General features: G+C 31.6%; 1 protein-coding gene and 1 long non-coding RNA gene across 2 annotated transcripts; both read right to left on the bottom strand.

The window, feature by feature from the left end:
- Positions 1–7,596: 7,596 nt before the first annotated feature.
- LOC142642829 (uncharacterized) lies at positions 7,597–9,135 on the bottom strand. The gene is made up of 2 exons (XR_012845744.1): positions 8,076–9,135; positions 7,597–7,978 (listed from the first exon to the last, which is right to left on the bottom strand). It is a non-coding gene; the product is annotated as an uncharacterized LOC142642829 (long non-coding RNA).
- Positions 9,136–12,958: 3,823 nt separating this feature from the next.
- Positions 12,959–16,444, bottom strand: LOC142644457 (protein neprosin-like). The gene is made up of 7 exons (XM_075819068.1): positions 16,361–16,444; positions 14,866–14,952; positions 14,496–14,732; positions 14,278–14,381; positions 14,054–14,111; positions 13,778–13,936; positions 12,959–13,111 (listed from the first exon to the last, which is right to left on the bottom strand). The coding sequence occupies exons 1-7, from the start codon at positions 16,442–16,444 to the stop codon at positions 12,959–12,961; spliced, it is 882 nt and encodes a 293-aa protein (XP_075675183.1).
- Between the last annotated feature and the right edge of the window lie 1,618 nt (positions 16,445–18,062).

The following is an 18,062-nucleotide window of genomic DNA, read 5'->3' as shown; positions in this document are numbered from 1 at the left end:
AGTCAAAATTTTCTAACCCAACATAAAAAATACTTGACCCCAGCCCGATTTTTTGACCTAAAGGAAAAACGGGTTGACTCGTGACACGACCCGTTAAAAAAAATTCTCTAAAAATTTATTTAGAGTACGTCTTGATGCTAGGTGCATAAGCACAAAGCACTAGAACCAATAGTTAATAAATTATAGATATAGCCATATAAACAACTAGCAAGACAAGATAACAGCTTCACATTCAATTTGACTATTTGAGCTTCCCAACCAATGAATCAATAAAACTTCACAGATGTGAGGCTATGAGAGAATGAAACAAGACAACACAAGCAACCCTTAAAAAAAATCTCATTCAATTTGAGTTTGGCTAGTTGACTTAAGGCCAGTTTGAGAAGCGCTGAACGCGTCCAGCATTCAGCGTTTTCCCTTTTTTTTTTTTTTTTTTTTTTTCCTCTGCTGGTTCACTTTTAGGAGACAAAAGTCATTGTGCGTGCACAGTGCGTGCACTATTCACGTACTGTGTGCGCACTGTTCACGTACTTTTCAGAAAATTTTTAATTAAAAGTGAGTCTCACGGTACTATTTATACATTTAAAAATTATTTTTCTACAGTATTTTCAGCTTTCAGTTTTCAGCTATATCCAAACGGACCTTTAGTCCTTCCTTTAATCTTTCACACTTGAGTCTTGCGCCTCTGCCCCTATTTTCAGTTTTCACACTTTCACACATTTCATATTTCACTTTTTTTTCACTTTTACAGAGCAAGAATTCAAGCGCATGTTGTGTCAAGGTAGTGCCAAAGTTCAGGTCTTTTCCGGATTGAAGTTTCTAATCTGGAAAAGTAACAGTTATGACTTATGTGTCAAATATTGAAGTGTATCTGGTTTCTTTTTCTAGTGATGCTCCTCAGAATTTGAATTAACCATCAATTTGTGGTCTACCTTCGTTGCATCACAATTTAGTTGGTTATGAAAGTGTACCTGTGAGCTTGCATGCATTAGCGTGGAGATGTAATAAATCTAGAGGACGGTTATCAAGATGATTTATAAAGCATTATAATCTTTACACTGCATGAAATTTATTCTAGTTAGTCATTTTGTGTTTCTTACATAGAAATATTTTTTGCCTCAAGATTCAAATTGTTATACTCTCTTTTCTTTTTTTTTTTGAGAAGGTCACTTCTCATATATTTGGGCGGTTGAAATTGAATGAGAATGTCTAAACAAAGGTTGCAATTTAGATATTATGGGTAGAAGCAAACTCTGCCTTACTAGCAGGATTCCCCTTCCAACACCCATTCTGTTTTGGTGGTCTTTAAAACTGATTAAGCTAGTCTTGCTAGCTACTACTGGGTGGCTTTTCTATATATTGGTGCTGGACAATGAATTGTACAGCTAATATTCAAATTAGTTGGCTTTATTGACTTTTGCATCATTAGTAAAGTTGATTAAGATGGTTTGCTAGTTTACTTGTTTTGTTTATTTTAAGATCTATCTATTTTTGAAGTTGTAAACTTGTAATTATATACATTTTGACAATGAACTATTAACATTGAAGACTTTTTTTTATCATGAATTTATGGCTATAATTCATTTTTGTCATGCTCAAAATTGTCATAATTGAAAGGATATTAACAAGTGGCATTAAGTACAATTTATTTCCTTAATTGATTTTATTTATTCTCTTTAAACAGGTTGTCATTGATTTTTTTTTTTAGCTGAAAAAAAAAAAAAGGTTTGTTTGAAAAATACGGGTCAACCAACCCGACCCATGATCTGATTGACCCACAACTATATTGACCCGTTTAAAAATGACCTGCTTTTTACTTATAACTCGATTGACCCGAACCCGAACCGCCCGTTTTGCCACGTCTATCCATGACCCAAGCATAGAGTAATGCTAACGAAATAATTATTTTTATAATTGTTGACATGACTTGTTAAATTCGATTGACAGTAATTAATTTTTTAAGGTAATTTTTTGTGTTGATCCATTCTATAACAAGTTCTTGTAATCAAATTTAAATATGTTGATATATTTTATTTGATATATAAAGAGGGTCAATTTCTATATTTATGGTTGCTCGAAGAAAGTCTGAAGACAATAAATAAAGGGTCACTCAATCAAGATGACCAAAGGCAAACTATAGCTAAGCTGTTCATTAAATCCCTTCAAGAGAGATCGAGACAGAAACTACATGCTTTATCTCAATGTGCTTTCATGAGAAATCCTTCTAGTTTGTTATCCATATATATGTGTGACCCCGTTTGAAACCACAGAGTTCCTCATCCAATGAGTTCATTGTAGATTAATTCTTTAAGGAGATGCCTTAGAGTGCAGGTCATATAACCTCGTTAGACCCAAATTAAATCAAAGTCATTAGACCATGGGCCTCTTTCTTTATTTTATATCTTTATTTATCATTATTATTATTATTACTAGTCGCTAATCCGTGCGATGCACAGATTTACAAATTATCTCTTATTTGAGTAGTTTTGCTATGAACATGTGAGTTCAAGCTTATAGAATGATTTGGTGTCCATAATTTTTTTTTCATGGTATAATAGCATCCATAAATTGCAAGAAATATTATATAGCTGAAACACTCAAACATGTAATATAGTTCAAACTAATACAAAGTTAGAACATCCGTGGTTTATCAAAAAAAAAAAAAAAAGTTAGAACATCTGTGTTTGTAATTTACTCTCATGAACAAATAATTAGAAAGCTGGTATTTCATTTTGAACATAAGTTGATGGTACATTTTCACCTTGTAAAAAAACACAAAACAAATAATTAGAAAAAATAAAATGATTTTCAAAAGAGAATCACATATTTGAATCTTTATCTAAGTAGATAACTTGAAACTTTCTCACATCTTAATTATCGTGTGTGGTACATTGCAACTTTTTGAGGAAATTTCACTTTGGATTCTCCCCTGGGGTTTTGGTGCTTCCATTTGAACCATACACTTTCCCCTTTGATTGAAGATATCTTAGCAATATCAAGTTAGGATCTAAGACACAAAAATCCACCTCCAATTAAAATATGCATGCAAATTATATATATATATATATATGAAATGCTTCTAGTTCAACCTTAAAGTCCTTTAGCAAAACTACACCAATTATGCTTTATCTGCCATTAATCCCACAACACACACAAAGCAAAAAATCAACAAACAATTGATATTATGAAATACCTAATCATTAACCTTCTTCAATTACTTATATATCATTGAATTAGATAACCAATCCTGTGAATTAGAAGACAGAACCAATCCCTTCTATTCTATAATTTGACATCCAATTCTCTTTTAATAACATCCAGTGATTCATTGTGTATTAATAATTTATATCAATCAAAAGAGTTATGGATTAAAAAAATTTAAATAATAATATAGTTCCCATAATCTAGATTTAGTGCGTACTAAATAACTTTTTTATATTTTATCTAAAAAGCAAGCACAACAAATAACCAAAAGAATGATATCTATAATACAAAGCTATAGAGCCAATAATCTGAATAGAGCCAAGAATAGCCAAGCTTCTTAATAGAGCTAATACTTTTGAATTGAAAAAAAGCTAAAGACAAAACAATACTTTGAATTAAAAGAAAATATAATCTTAAAATATTAGTAAACCAAAGTGCTTCACAAAGAGAACAGGTTAAGAGAGAAAATCCTAAAATTACGTTGCAATTTTATCTTATAAGGCCGAATGTATATATGAAATTATATAGATAAAATCCTAAAATTATACAGATTTTTTTTTTGTTGGCAAAATTCTTTATAACTTTATTTACTTTTTTCTTTTAAAATAGATATCTAATGACATGTATAAAGAATTTAATCTTTCTTATAAGGCAAAGAAAACTAAATATATTATGAAATGTGTTTAAATGGTACAAATATATTTATATATTAAGCTCCACCAAGGAAATATATTTATTATAAATGAAAGATTTTTAAGATATGAGATGTATATATAGATAGCAAGAGTGTAAATATTTATTAAGAAATTTTGTGGTTAAGTAGCTATGAAGTAAGGTGACCTTGATAACATAAGTAAGCTTCCTTCACACCCTTGAGCATAAGAGCCTAGGCATCCACCCGAAATTTATTATCTTTGACCCCGTAGTTTCTTCTCAAACTCAATCTACTACCAATCTAAATCACACACACAAATAAAACACAACAAAAAGAGGGGGATCAATACAAACACCAACACTATAACACAGATAATTATATAAGTTTCAAAGTTAAAGTAAATACAACCACTGATTCTCTCACCTGCTGGGTTGTGTTCCTAGCAACCTTAAACAAGCAAAAGCAAAAGCAAAAAAAAAAGCTTTAAGATTTTTTTTCCTTTAAAAAAAAGTTGAAATACAGCAGTAAGTTTTATAACCATGAACAAAATAAAAATAAAGATATCAACTATTCTAATTCTCTCTTTTGATGTTGGTTTTCCAACATGTTCTCAGGAGCAAATAGAAAAAGGGCCAATCAAAATCAAATAAACCCATTTGCAAATCACAAAGCAAGTGCAGCAACTTAGATTACTATGCATCAGAATTAGATAGTGACTGGACAGTCTTAACCAACCAATGACCGCAATAAAATCAAGAAAAAAGAGGAACAAAATTAAGACATTGAATGTTGTTGCAAATGCTTCATTGCCGACCAAGGAGTTCTAAATTCTAATGACCAGAATCGGGTACATGTTTCATGTGTTGAAAAGCCCCTGCTCAATGTTATGTCACACACACAAGCTACCTATGCCATGAAGAAAGAAATTAAAGATAGAAGGAAACTATCAGCCAGTTATTTGTCTCCCAAAACAAAATCACAACATTTTAATAAGCAGTTTGTATTAGCTGAACTTTAGACCCAAGAGAAATTCTCCTTCATTTGGTCATACAGATTTTTTTTTTTTTTTTTTTGGACTTTAAATTTATCTTCTATTCCACTACTTTTGTGGTTTGGCCAAGGTACTCAAGTGAAAATCAAGGAAGGTATCAAGTAGAACAGACAAAGTAGATAATATCTGATATAAGAATTATAAATGTCCTATTATCATCATTAGCGACAATGATATCTCCCAGTGCTAGATTTCCATTATAGATAAGCTCAACTACCACCATGCTTCAAATCTTTAGGTACATATAGATCTGTTATGCAGTAAAATTATGTAGAAAACTTACCGCAAAAATTGAAACACCCAAAAAAATTTGCTTTGATCCTAGCACTATTGAGCAACATAAACAGGTCCTCTTATTTTTTAAACAATATTTAGGCAATCTCACAAACACATCAAAGGCAAGCCAAGGATGCTCATCTAATATAAACACAAACACAAACAAACGAAAAAAAGAAAAGAAAAAAAGGGTTTCATATTAATATAAACAGAGCATAAAAGTTTTGCACCCAAAAAAAAGAATTGAGATGTGGAGATACCTCAACCAAAGCAGGGAGGTTTTGTTAGTATTTATACACCGTGTGGAAAGAAATAAAGGGAGGAAGGAAATTAGATAGGCAGTCGTTACTGCGAAACGGTAGAACAGGAAAGTGAGTAGCTTTCAAACTCTTTGTTTTCTCACACAATACCTGAAGGCTTCAACGTTTCCCCCCCCCCCCCCCCTTTGAGCTTCGCTCTACATTACAATCTTCAAACTCTCTCTTTGCTCATGTTAACGCTTCCCCTTTTTTTTTCTTTTTTTTTCAAACAGGCTTGAACATTTTATATTTTTAATTTCTTTTTCCTTTAAGCTAAACTGAAAAGGCTTTGGGTTGGGCTTAATAGTGGAACTAAATAAATAAAAGGTGGGCTGGATTAATTATACAAACTTATTATAAGGTGATAGTGAGAGTAAATAAATAAGTAGTGGCTGCATTTATAGGGCTGGGATTTATAGGGCTGAAAATTGTAAAAGCCATTTTAAAATTGAAAGAAAAATTATATTTTTTTTAAAGAAAATGACGTGGTAGCTGATGTGGCGCAGTGAGAGAGCAGCAGCATTAAACTTTAGGCTTCAGCTTTTAGTAATACTAGTGTATTACCCGTGCATATGCACGGGTACAATTAAAAATAATCGCAATTACACGGTTCAAATTATTCATAGTATTAACTTACACATTTTTTAAATCATACATTTAAAAAAATATTTAATTGGATTTAAATTTTTCGGTTTTTGTATCCAATAATTCTCTTGGACATGTGACACAAATTTGGACATCAATTGGATTTGGACTTTTTGATATTTACACTCAATTATTAAGTTGACCCAAAAATTTAAAATTAGATAAGATACATTACGCAAAATCAAGAATCTAATTGAATTTTCTCTAAGCTTAATTTAGATTAAATATTTTGTTTAGCTAATGTCATAAAATTTATAAATTAAAAAAAAAACACTTATTAAGAATATCATATTGAATATGTAAATAACTATCACAATCAAATTTATAAATCATTGAATTATAGTTTTTTTTTTAATGATATTCGATAACTATTAGGCTGAAAATGTACATATATATTTTTAAAAAATTGTGGTTCTTTGGAAGAATCAACTTGAATCAATTTTTTTTTTTTTTTTGAGATATAATTCTACTCTGGCTATTGATAAGGAGGAGATATGAAATAGAATTTTAATAACATTAATTAATTAGAGATTAATAATAAATAGTTTTGGAAGAGTCGTATAATAACACTTATAATTTCCATCAGAATATGATTCTCACAAATAGATTTCTTTTAAGAATTTTATAAGCAAATAAAGTGAATGGTAGCTTTTTCTCAAAGAAAAAAAAAAAAAAAAAGCTATTGGTAACATCCCTTGTGATGAATAAAAAATATTTCTAGCAATTAAGGTGAAAAAAAATCCCAGCTAAAAGAGAATCTGAGAATATCCTTGGAAGCAATTGGGTAGAGAATTATGGTTGCAGTCGATTCATGTTCTTTGTCTTAATACTTCTTCATCTAAAGAATTTGATCAAATGAGGCTAAGTTAAAGCCACAAAAGAGTAAAAAAATCAAATTTAGCACCAACATTGATACGACAATAACAACTATAAAAATTGTTATTGGAAAAAAAAAAAAAACATAATAATTATAGCCCATCATCAAGAAAATTTCCTCAAAAGCAAAATTGTTTTAGAAACCACTTTAAAGAAACTATAGAGAGCTTTAATTTCACAATACTTTATTCAAGAAACTCACTTCCAAAGGTGATTTCTTTCCTGCTCAAATCTCCACAATTGCTTACCCAACAAAATTGGGTTAAAAGTATCCAACTTTCTTGCCCATAATCTTTCATTCCAAGCAATCTCAATGACTATAACTACAAAAAAAATAAAAAAAATGATAAATAGCACCAACATAAAGAATAACTTAGAAATCATCAAAAATAAATAACTCAACATAAGAAAGAATTTAGCCTTTTGTGAGAGAGAGTAACAATTAGACAGCAAGACCCAAGGTCATACACAAACCCAATTGGCAAACACAAATTAAATATACCAATATGAATATGTATGTTGAGCATATATAGGCCAATCCCACATACATATACCTATATAAAACCACAATATTTAAAAAGAAAACCAAATTTCCAAAGAACTAATCTATAAAAATTATTAATCTTAACGAAATATTGATATCACAATTCAAAAAAAATTTAAAAGAAATCTGTTAATAACATTGTACGTGCATAAACAATTGGGTTCCACACATCCAATCCAAAGTTCAGTTTAAGCATTTCTTCAAACACTGGAGTTCCAATAATAATGCGCCATAATTGAAGACCCAAAAGGAAAAAAAAAATGAAACAACGGTGTTCCATTGCCGAAAAGAGAGGGAGAAAGATTAGGGACTGTCGTCTATGATGCACCTTTCTTCATATTCATCTGGCCAATCTGATTGCTAAAGAGCACAATGTCAACGCTGTTGAAGCTCTTTGTGATGAGCTCTTCAATTGTGTAGTCATGGCACTGCAAGGTTGAAAGATAAGTGAAATGGAAAAATTAATAACAAAACTAAAAGATACATGGAGACCATATCATTTATCTCAAAATCTTTAGTTCATACCTGGAGTTTTGTGAGTTCATTTGAACAATGGTGTAATTGTTAACATCACCGCAAAAGATTGATTCATAATCTATGTACATTGCAGCTCTGGTTGTCCCCATTTACCCAAAACTGCTATTGAACTTCTATCTTAGAAGACCCAAAATATCAAACCTTCCCCAAGCTGTCAATGACTAAGATACATCAGTAAAAACTATTTAATCTACAATATATTAAACACAAACTGATATTAATAGAAAAGGATGAAAAAGAGAGATAGAAATATGCGTTCATAACACCTAAATGAACTCTCTAAAAATTGTTCAAACACAAACCCAACGAAAAGAATGACCTAACATACAAAACCCATGACCAACATCTACATATGTAAACATATTACTTCAGAATATTTAGAATTGAAGTTTATTTGAGTTGAGGTCAAAAACAATAACAAATCTTATGAAATTCGCAGGTTTAGCTATGAACGAATTAGGTTTAGAAAATATAGAGATCAATTTTTTGAGTCCCATATTGTTATTTTTAATGATTTGTAAAATTTTGAAAAAAAAAAAAAAAAAAAAAAGCTAGTTTATCCACCCTTCTAAGACTTCAATAACAATGATTTTTGTATTGGGTTTAAAAAAAAAAAAACTAATTTAACAGATTTAGGTATTTAATTGTAGTTTAGAAATAACATCAATTTTTGTTAGGTTTCTGCAACTGGATAACATAGCCCATCTTTGGTAGTAACTCAATTAAATACACTTTCCAACCTCAATCCTAAATCCAAAATAAAAGAAAGCCAACAAATACAAACTATTCTAAGTATGAATTAAAAGCAATGAGAACAGAGCTGAAGTCTAGAACCACATATTTACTCCACTCTTGACAAAGTGATCCCCCTTAGCCAAACAAAAAATCTTAAATATTTACATCTCAGCACCAACAAACCAAACAAAGAAAAATATTAAATATTTCTTATTTATATTTCTGAGATCAATGATTAAACCCATCAAATTTCCTGTCATGCATGGGCTAGAACACAATTTCAAAAAATCATACACTCGAAACTGGTCCTTGCAGTAATAAAAATTTGAACTCTAAATAATTGCTCTCTCCATGACCACCCTAAATCTCTTTCACACCATGTTGCTAGCACTGCAATGATATCCATCACCCCTAAATCTATCACCATAGCTATTATAATTAATTTAACGCTTCTCTTATTTACACATGTGCTGAAGAACTATGATTTGTTTTATGCATTGAAACAAAAGGCAAACAAATAAAAATAAAAAATAAAAACTTTCAAAAGGGTTAACTAACCGGTGCCTTCACAGAATCTTACCTTTGTGTTGCAAAAAAAAAAAGAAAGTGCAATAGTAACACCCTGTAAAAGAGAACTGAACAAAGTAAGGCAAAATGACATATCGCACCATACAAATGACATTTTGTCATAAGAAGACTACTTTTAGCTCAGCCCATATAGGCGTCAGTACACTATTATTATTGTTATTGTTATTGTTATTATTCCTAAATAATATACGCCAGAAACATCATTAGTTCCAGCTAGAATTTCATGATCTTGGCTTTGTTTAAAAAAAAAAAATCCAAAATCTTTATCACATAATTAGGTTTTGAATTGTGAAAGATAGAGAAAGAATACAACATCGAAAAAAGTTTCTCTTACACAATATTAGGATAACTCTGATAATCTTTTAAAACAACTTTTAAAAAAATCAAAACATAATGCAGCAAAAAAACTAATTGAAGGAATGATACATGTTTTTGATAAAGATGTTCACAAAGAACACAATTGAAGGATGATTCTTTCATATCCAAGTGGGAAGCATTTAAGAAACAGGGCACCGAATGTCCAGGACAATATTTCCTAACAACTACAGTGGAGTAATGAAACTGGTGCAATCAATCATATAATTTGTACCATGTTTCTCTGCATATTTTCAATAGATTTTAAAAAAAAACCATTCAGAAACAACAGAGACAAACTCAAAATCAAAGTGACCCAAATATGCAAAACTAAAACCAATTTATGCCAAGCCAGCTAACCTAAACAAAATTTCTAACCAAAATCCCTTAATCAAAACTAAATCTAACCCATCTATTTAAACTAATTAAACAAATCCACAAATATTCACTCTGCAACAGAAACATCAAACAAAATCTGTCATAGAACTAATCTATCATAGGACTACTTTAAAATAGATAAAAATTGAATAGAAAACTGTTAACAATTAGTCATATGCAATAGAAAATTTTAAGAACTTAACAAAATTATTTTTTCGTATAATGTTTGGAGTGCAACATTGTGTAACATCTAATCAACACAACAGAATGCACAACTCACAAATGAAAGACTATTGGTAGACATAATATGATTAGTTATAAAACATAAAGGTAATAAAGTAAGTATGCAAAATCAAACACATAGTTATGGAGATTCTAGAAAACACACAAATTTATTTAAATAATAATAATCTGTTAGGAACCCGGTGGTTCCTATTGGAGATTTATAGGAATTATAGGGGAATGATGGGAATTGTAGGGAAATTAACTTAATTCGAGGTACTCACCCTCCATAGAGAAAGAGAGAGATCAAGAGTGAGAGAGAGAGATGCACTAATGCACTAAGAAATTGGTTTATTCTTCAATTGATATCTCATATTAGATTACAATCATATATTTATAGCAAACTAGCACTAATCTCATTGGCCCACATAGCCTTATCCTATTGGTTCTATTATTCCCCCATGTGTATTAATAATTTCAACATGTGCTAAATGTAATTAACATGCTTGGAATTGTACCTATCTAACTACCTAACTAACATTTCCCTCCCCTTGAAAACACATTGCCCACAAGGCCTTGCTTGAAATGACACCTTAATGAGAGGTGACCTACTATAGAACTAATACTCCAATGACATTTGTAGGCATAGGCCACCGTAAATTGACAGTTACAAAGATATTGGTCATACATTACCTTCGTAGCCGCATTAGGTTCCCCAAAAGCATCATTGTTAATATGGATGACACCAATTGCACTAAAAATATGGTATAGAAGATTCTCATCCACATTAAGGTCAAGGACTCCACTGTAATGTTTGCACCAACATGTAAGCTCCTTTTATTTTTTTTGATTGTTAATCACCAATGTTGGCAAGGTGGTAACCTTACCATGAGATCTCTGCCCAATATCACCTACGCCTTCAATGGGCAAATTAAGTGATTTCATGTGATCCCACCAAGTGGTCCAAACCCATGACCAATTGATCTCATTGGCGGCCACACCATATAATAGTTTCTTTGGTTCCTTATTAGAACATTCCAGCGTTTTCGAAACCAACCAAAAGCACTTACAATCACTAAAGCAAGCTAGATAATCTGTCTGTACGCATTTGTCCCCACTTTGACAAGAATGTCCAAGTTCAATTGTGCCAGATCCTCTATAAGGTAAAGGTCGTGGTACAGAAAATTGAAGCAGGGCACGATTGCAATCCTCGTATCTTAAAGAAAAGACCACCAATTTTCGTTTAGGGTCAAAGATTTTCGTAGAACTCAAGGATTGGTGCACATTCATTTTCTCCCCAACTGGCACGGCTAAAGGGTCGATATGTTGAAAAGTGACCCAACCATCTGCGCCTTTGAAGTTGCTAGGAACTACTGGAGTTTGTGATGTGCCATGAACTTGAACCTGAACCGCAATAGGACACTTGCATGGTCCATCAAAACTCACTAATTTTTTTAAATCAAGAAACTCTTCAAGATCATCCACATCTTCACTGTCATTTGCACCTTCACTGTCAAGGGTAGTTTTTGTTGATTCAACAACCTGAAACTTGTCACTTGTTCCTTCAAGAAACCGTAACTCCTCTTCCATCATATTCTCGAGATCCTCCTGCACTATTGAAAGTTCTTCCTTCATGGCCATGTTAGATTCAGCCAAAGCCTTCATTTGCTTTGAAATATCATTGACTTCTTCTAAGGACTTTTTCAACATTTGCTATATTTCTTTCAAAAGTTTTCTTTGATCATAATTGATCGTCTCTGGATCAAAGACTCTAATACAACTTGTTAGGAACCCGATGGTTCATAATAGAGATTGATGGGAATTATAGGGAAATGGATGGGGGTTGTAGAGAAATTGACTTAATTCGAGATAGTCATCTTCTATAGAGAAAGAGAGAGATCAAGAGAGAGAGAGATGACACTAATGCACTAAGAAATTGGTTTATTCTTCAATTGATATCTCATATTAGATTACAATTATGTATTTATAGGAGACTAACTCTAATCTCATTGGCTTACATGGCATTATCCTATTGGTTCTATTATTCTCCCATGTACATTAATAATTCCAACATGTACTAAATGTGATTAACATACTTGGAATTGTTCCTAACTAAATATTTAACTAACTAAATCTCAATACAACAATTATTATCCATATGCTTATAGCATTCCTAACATAATCATGGAATCAATTACATGGAATAAGAGACATTGTACCATTGTCAAATTTTTTTTTTTTTGATAATCTTGTACCATTGTCAATTAGTACTCTATTAAGACCACATCACTTATTTATCTTTCGTTGTGAATTAATCCTTGATTAAGACCCACGTCACTTAACATTTCTTAGATAAGTAAAAGTAGGTTTCTAAGTACGAACACAATCACCACCTGGCCCACCGTAAAAGAAAATATAACCCCATTTTGGACTCCCAGAATAGTGAAGATCATCAATGGAATGACAATTAGGAGCCACAAATGTTGTCAATTCATCATCTCTGGGAATTTCTTCAGCTAAATTGTCTTTTATGAAACGCATGTCTCTGTAGTAGGCCGCATGATTGTGGATATGATCTGGCCTATGACCACTATCTAACGGGGGGCTAACTCCATCTGATCCAGAATGGGTATATCCTTCCCATGCCATTGTTGCAGCTCCATAGACTTGACAAAATATTTTGGATAATACCCCACAGCAATATTATCCTTGCCAAACACAATCCACCAATTCCCATTGTCTGGATCCTGCATGTAATAAAAAAAGTGAAGATTATAGTGGATTTCAGTTAGTTCATCTAGTAAAGTTTTTTATGGTTGAATAATAGATCTGTAGTTCAATTTTCACCTATTCCAAAAACTAATTAGTGTCTTAGTCTGATGATAAAGAGCTATTATCATCATTAAAAGCGGACATCATAAATTGAAACTCTCTAAAAAAAAATGAAGGTTATGAAATATAGAATCACTCTCTTGGGGATCAAATCATATGTAGAAGTATTCAACCAAACTCTACGCAAGAAATGAATTCAATTATAATCCATTTTCAATGTCATTCTTGTTGGGCTATAAATACAAAACTACGATAATAATATATTTTTTTTTTGATATTTTTTATGAACAAAAAGAAGGGCTCACGCGTGTGATCATTGACCCGATTCACTTAAACTCGCAAAACTCATGGCATGGGCCACTTCTGGGTGCATTAAGACTATTCACGTCATGACACAATATTTTTGCAAAGTGCACGACTCAAACCAAGAAACTCGTAGATGTGACCTAGTTCAGGACTCCTACCAACGCACCATGCCCTAGGGGTCATGACACACTATACTAATATGTTTATACTCAAATAGTGCATTAATATATATATATATATATGATTATTTTCCAAAATTTTTGTTGTTAACTTACTTCGTAGAGCTTGATTTTTACTTCTACAAGTGGGTCTCCGTTATAGACAGACGCCGGTGTAATAGTGTATCCTGGAGAAATGCGTGAGTCCACTTGTACAAACCCTTCGCATAACGTGTTGTAGCATCCTCTCGATTTATTCAACCTCTTAACTTCAGACTAGAAAGGAAAATGAAAAAGAATAAGTATGAATACATAGCTTTTGTTTAATAAAAGGAACAAGAGATAGATGGTTGTACAAACAAGAAATTTTGTTATTTCAAAGATAAAACTTACACCCCAAAGCACAAATAGATGATACATGGTTGGAATCACCGTTGAACTCTGTGGAGACCTACAAGAGCAAAATAAGTGGAAGGAGTGTGACTATGTTTTATATTCATATGATTAGGAAGAGGAACAGAGGATAATGGTTTAAATGCATTACCATTGTCCCAGCAGCCGCCAGATTAAGTTCACTATTATAAAAATTGTTGACATACATATTAACGCCATGTTACATGGCGTTAAAGGTATATTTGTCTCCTGTCACATTTATGTTGTAAATGGAATTGATGCCCGAAATACCATGATATTCAGCTTGTACTGCGTGAACAATGACATGCTGAATCACCAAAAAAAAAGAAAAGAAACATATAATAACAATCAAAAATGGTTTTACAAACATTCTGTGTCATTATTAATTCTACAAGCACAGAGATAGATGATGATTATTTACTCGGTTTAAGTGCGGCGTTCCAGCGTTGACGTGCTTGAGTGGATCCGTACTACCAATGTTACTGTGGGCTTTGATGAATGCATTTGTAATTTTTCTGTCCTTTAGTAAATCATCCTTTGTAGTTCTTTGTATAGGAACTGTTCCATGAGGGCATGATTTCCTTGTTAACGCTAGTGGTGAAGGGCTTGCCTTTACAGATGATTTGTTAATCTCCCCAGCATATGATGTTGGTTTTCTCTGTAAATGTTTTTTGTAGTCGAAGATGTGAAAGCTCTCAAGAATATAAACACCATAGAATAGAATAATATATAGCAGAAATGTATGACTTTTTTATTTTAGATTTGAAAGGATGGAAGGAAAACCTACATACCTGAACAATGTGATTCTTGAGTGAAGGGTGATCAAGTGTAGGTTGCTTATTGATATCTATGCAGTCAATTGTTCGCCCATTCTCCAGCTTTTAGAGAGAGAGAGATAGAGAAATGTATGAGCATCTAATGGATACCCTGATTTTGTGAATTAAATTAGATTAGTGTGTGTCATACGAGAAGGTATTTAGTATTAAATGACATTGCTATAAAAATCCAATAAGCTAAGGGAGAGTCATTTCGGCAAAAATAATCACTCACTAACAAATAAAAGACATATGTTAGTGGATATTTTTTTTTTTTACGCACATATCTCTTATTTATTGGATTTTGATATGAATTACGTAGCATAAAAATACAAAATATTTTTCATGTCATACAGACATGTGTTGAATCCCATATAGGGGTTTCAATAGCTGGAATTGAGCTATATAATATTTTACAATGAACCCCGATTATAACTTGGTAAGTTCTTTTAAATATAGTGCATAGCAAATGTGTCAATATGTTTCCTCTTGCCATTACAATATATTTAATTATATATCTTTGTCCATATTCGCAAATAAAAGAGAATTTCATAGAGCAATTACATCAATGATGCTAAAATAGCTTTTAGTAATTCAAAAAACTACTTTTTCTATTATAACACCGCATTTTACAATGTACCTAATATCAGATGTTCTATTTTAGCATACAACACATTAAAATAATATAAATATAATTAATCCCACAAATTCATTTCATCATAACCTCTTTCTCTCCTATCTCTTCCTCTCTACCTTAACTCTCTCTCTCTCTCTCTCTCTCTCTCTCTCGCTCTCTCTCGCACCTCCATACACACTACCAAAACAAGTCACTCCACCACTAGCCACAACTGCAACCCGCTCCCACTCCTGCTACCACCACCACCACCACCACCACTGTCTCCACTAAACAACCCTCAAAACTCAGCAACCCACAAAACCTAAAACCCACCAAACAACAATCTCCGCCACAACCTCCACAACCCACCAAACGACGCTCTTCACCAAACTTGAAACCATAAAAACCCAAACACACAAATCCAAAATGTCAACGCCAATCTCAACAACTACCGCACATCGTTGCACACTGATCTCAACAACCACAACATATCGTCGCACACTAATCTTAACCCCACTGCATGCCAACGCTACACACCATTCTCTAAGCCATTTATCACCATTTTGCTTTGAGAGAGAGAGAGAGAGAGAGAGAGAGAGAGAGAGAGAGAGAGAGAGAGAGAGAGAAACTAATTTGATATTGATAGTAGTTTGCTACAATGAGCTGCTACTACTAGTAGTTCATTATAGTAAGTTGATAAAAGATTTTAGCTTTAGTACCATTGATGTTGGGTGTATAAAGTGTTACTGTAAATGCTTCTAGAAAACTAAGCATTTTGAAAATTGTAAAATCTAAAAAGTGAAAAAAAAAAAACAAAAAAACAAAAAAGATAATGCAATGTCAAAATCATTTTACCTGAATGCTTTTCTTTGGTGTCTTGTTCAATCTTTGGACTTTCCTTTCTAATTCAATATCATCTTCCTCTGAAAGACTCCTCATTAGGGATTCACCATAGCTAAACGTTCTTGAATACATACACAAAAGGACCAACAAAATGGTTATTTTTGAAATCATGTTTGGCCTCAGAGCATGCATAAAAAATGCAAAGCTTTACAAGTTGTGTTTTACCTTTTACATGGAATACAATATCCTTTTATGGTGGAAATCATTTCTACCTATACAGCTAAGAAGGTAAAAGATAAGATTTACTTTGTGGGTAAAGGTTCCTCTTTATCTATAAATCTGTTTGGTTGGATGAAAAAAAAGGAAGAGAGAAAATGAGGGAGAGAGAATAGATTTTTGGGTTCTTTGGTTAGGAGAGAAAAGGGGACAGATTTTGGTCAGCCTAGTGTAATTACATTTTTGTTCCTCTAATTATAACGTTAACTACAACTTCGTACAAACAACATATCTTTATCTCTTTTTTTTTTTGTGTATGGTACCCACAAGTAGTCAACCTACTATAACAAATTACCAAAATATCGGACCTTCAAAAAAAAAGTTACCAAAATATCACATTTGATTGTTCATTTGTCACATTGAGTAGTACCAATATCACATATGTCTGTACTTTTATCACATTCGTTGGTTCACTTTTTTTTTTTAATAACATTTAATACAATAATATGTAATATGTGAGAGAAACAATTCTATATCTAATTGATAGTGAGAGAAACAATCTATTTTTTTAGCAATAATTAAAATTTTAATAATGAATTGTCCCAACATAGGCTTAAAATAACATAGAAATTATACATGTCCAAAAATAGTCATAAAATCTATGAAATTAGAAAATACTAAAGACCTTGAATATGACCAAAATTCCCTCATTAACATATAAAATGACTGAAATATCATTCAAAATTTTATTAAAATATCCTTGAAACCTTAAAATAACCATAAAACCTTAAATTTCAAAACTGACTAAAATACATTTCTAACTTCCAAAATTAATTTATAAAGAACTGAAAAAAATGAACAAAATAATTTAAAAAAAAAAAAAAAAAAACCAAGAATGATGTAAACATCCCTAAAAGTGAAACCTTCAAGATAACTAAAATACTTATGAACTTTGAACATTATCATTATCGCGTCAGAACCACTATATTTGGATTGGATGGAAAACATGGAAGAGAGATAATATATTTTTAGGTTGTTTGGTAGGGTGAGAAAAAGGGAGAAATTTTGGTAGGGCCTATGTATTTTCTCTCTAAACCAAACTATAGCTTTAACTACTTGGAATTTCATTCCCATCTATCTCATTATAACGTAACTACAACTACCAACAACAATCTTAATTTTTTTTTACAAAGAAATCTTATCTTCTTTCTTTCTTTTTCAAACACAACGTTTTTGCTCTTTGTCCACTACAAGTCTACAACGTCTCTATAAGTTGTTTGTTTGATTGAAAGATTTTCGTTATAATGTTTCTATTAAAAACAAACTAATTGCTATATTTAAAAATTAATATAATAAGAAAAAATTACATAATATAATTTGTGTAAGATGTCAAATTTTATAAAATAATTTTAAATAACAATAATTAATATTTTCTAGTGATTAAAAAAAATACTTCTATATATCATGTATATAATAAAGAAATAGGAATAAAATTATA

The sequence above is a fragment of the Castanea sativa genome, chromosome 7 (genome assembly GCF_040712315.1).
Source record: "Castanea sativa cultivar Marrone di Chiusa Pesio chromosome 7, ASM4071231v1".
Classification (NCBI taxonomy): domain Eukaryota; kingdom Viridiplantae; phylum Streptophyta; class Magnoliopsida; order Fagales; family Fagaceae; genus Castanea; species Castanea sativa.
Note: the sequence above shows the minus strand (reverse complement) of the source record. Positions and strands in the feature narration are given on the sequence as shown.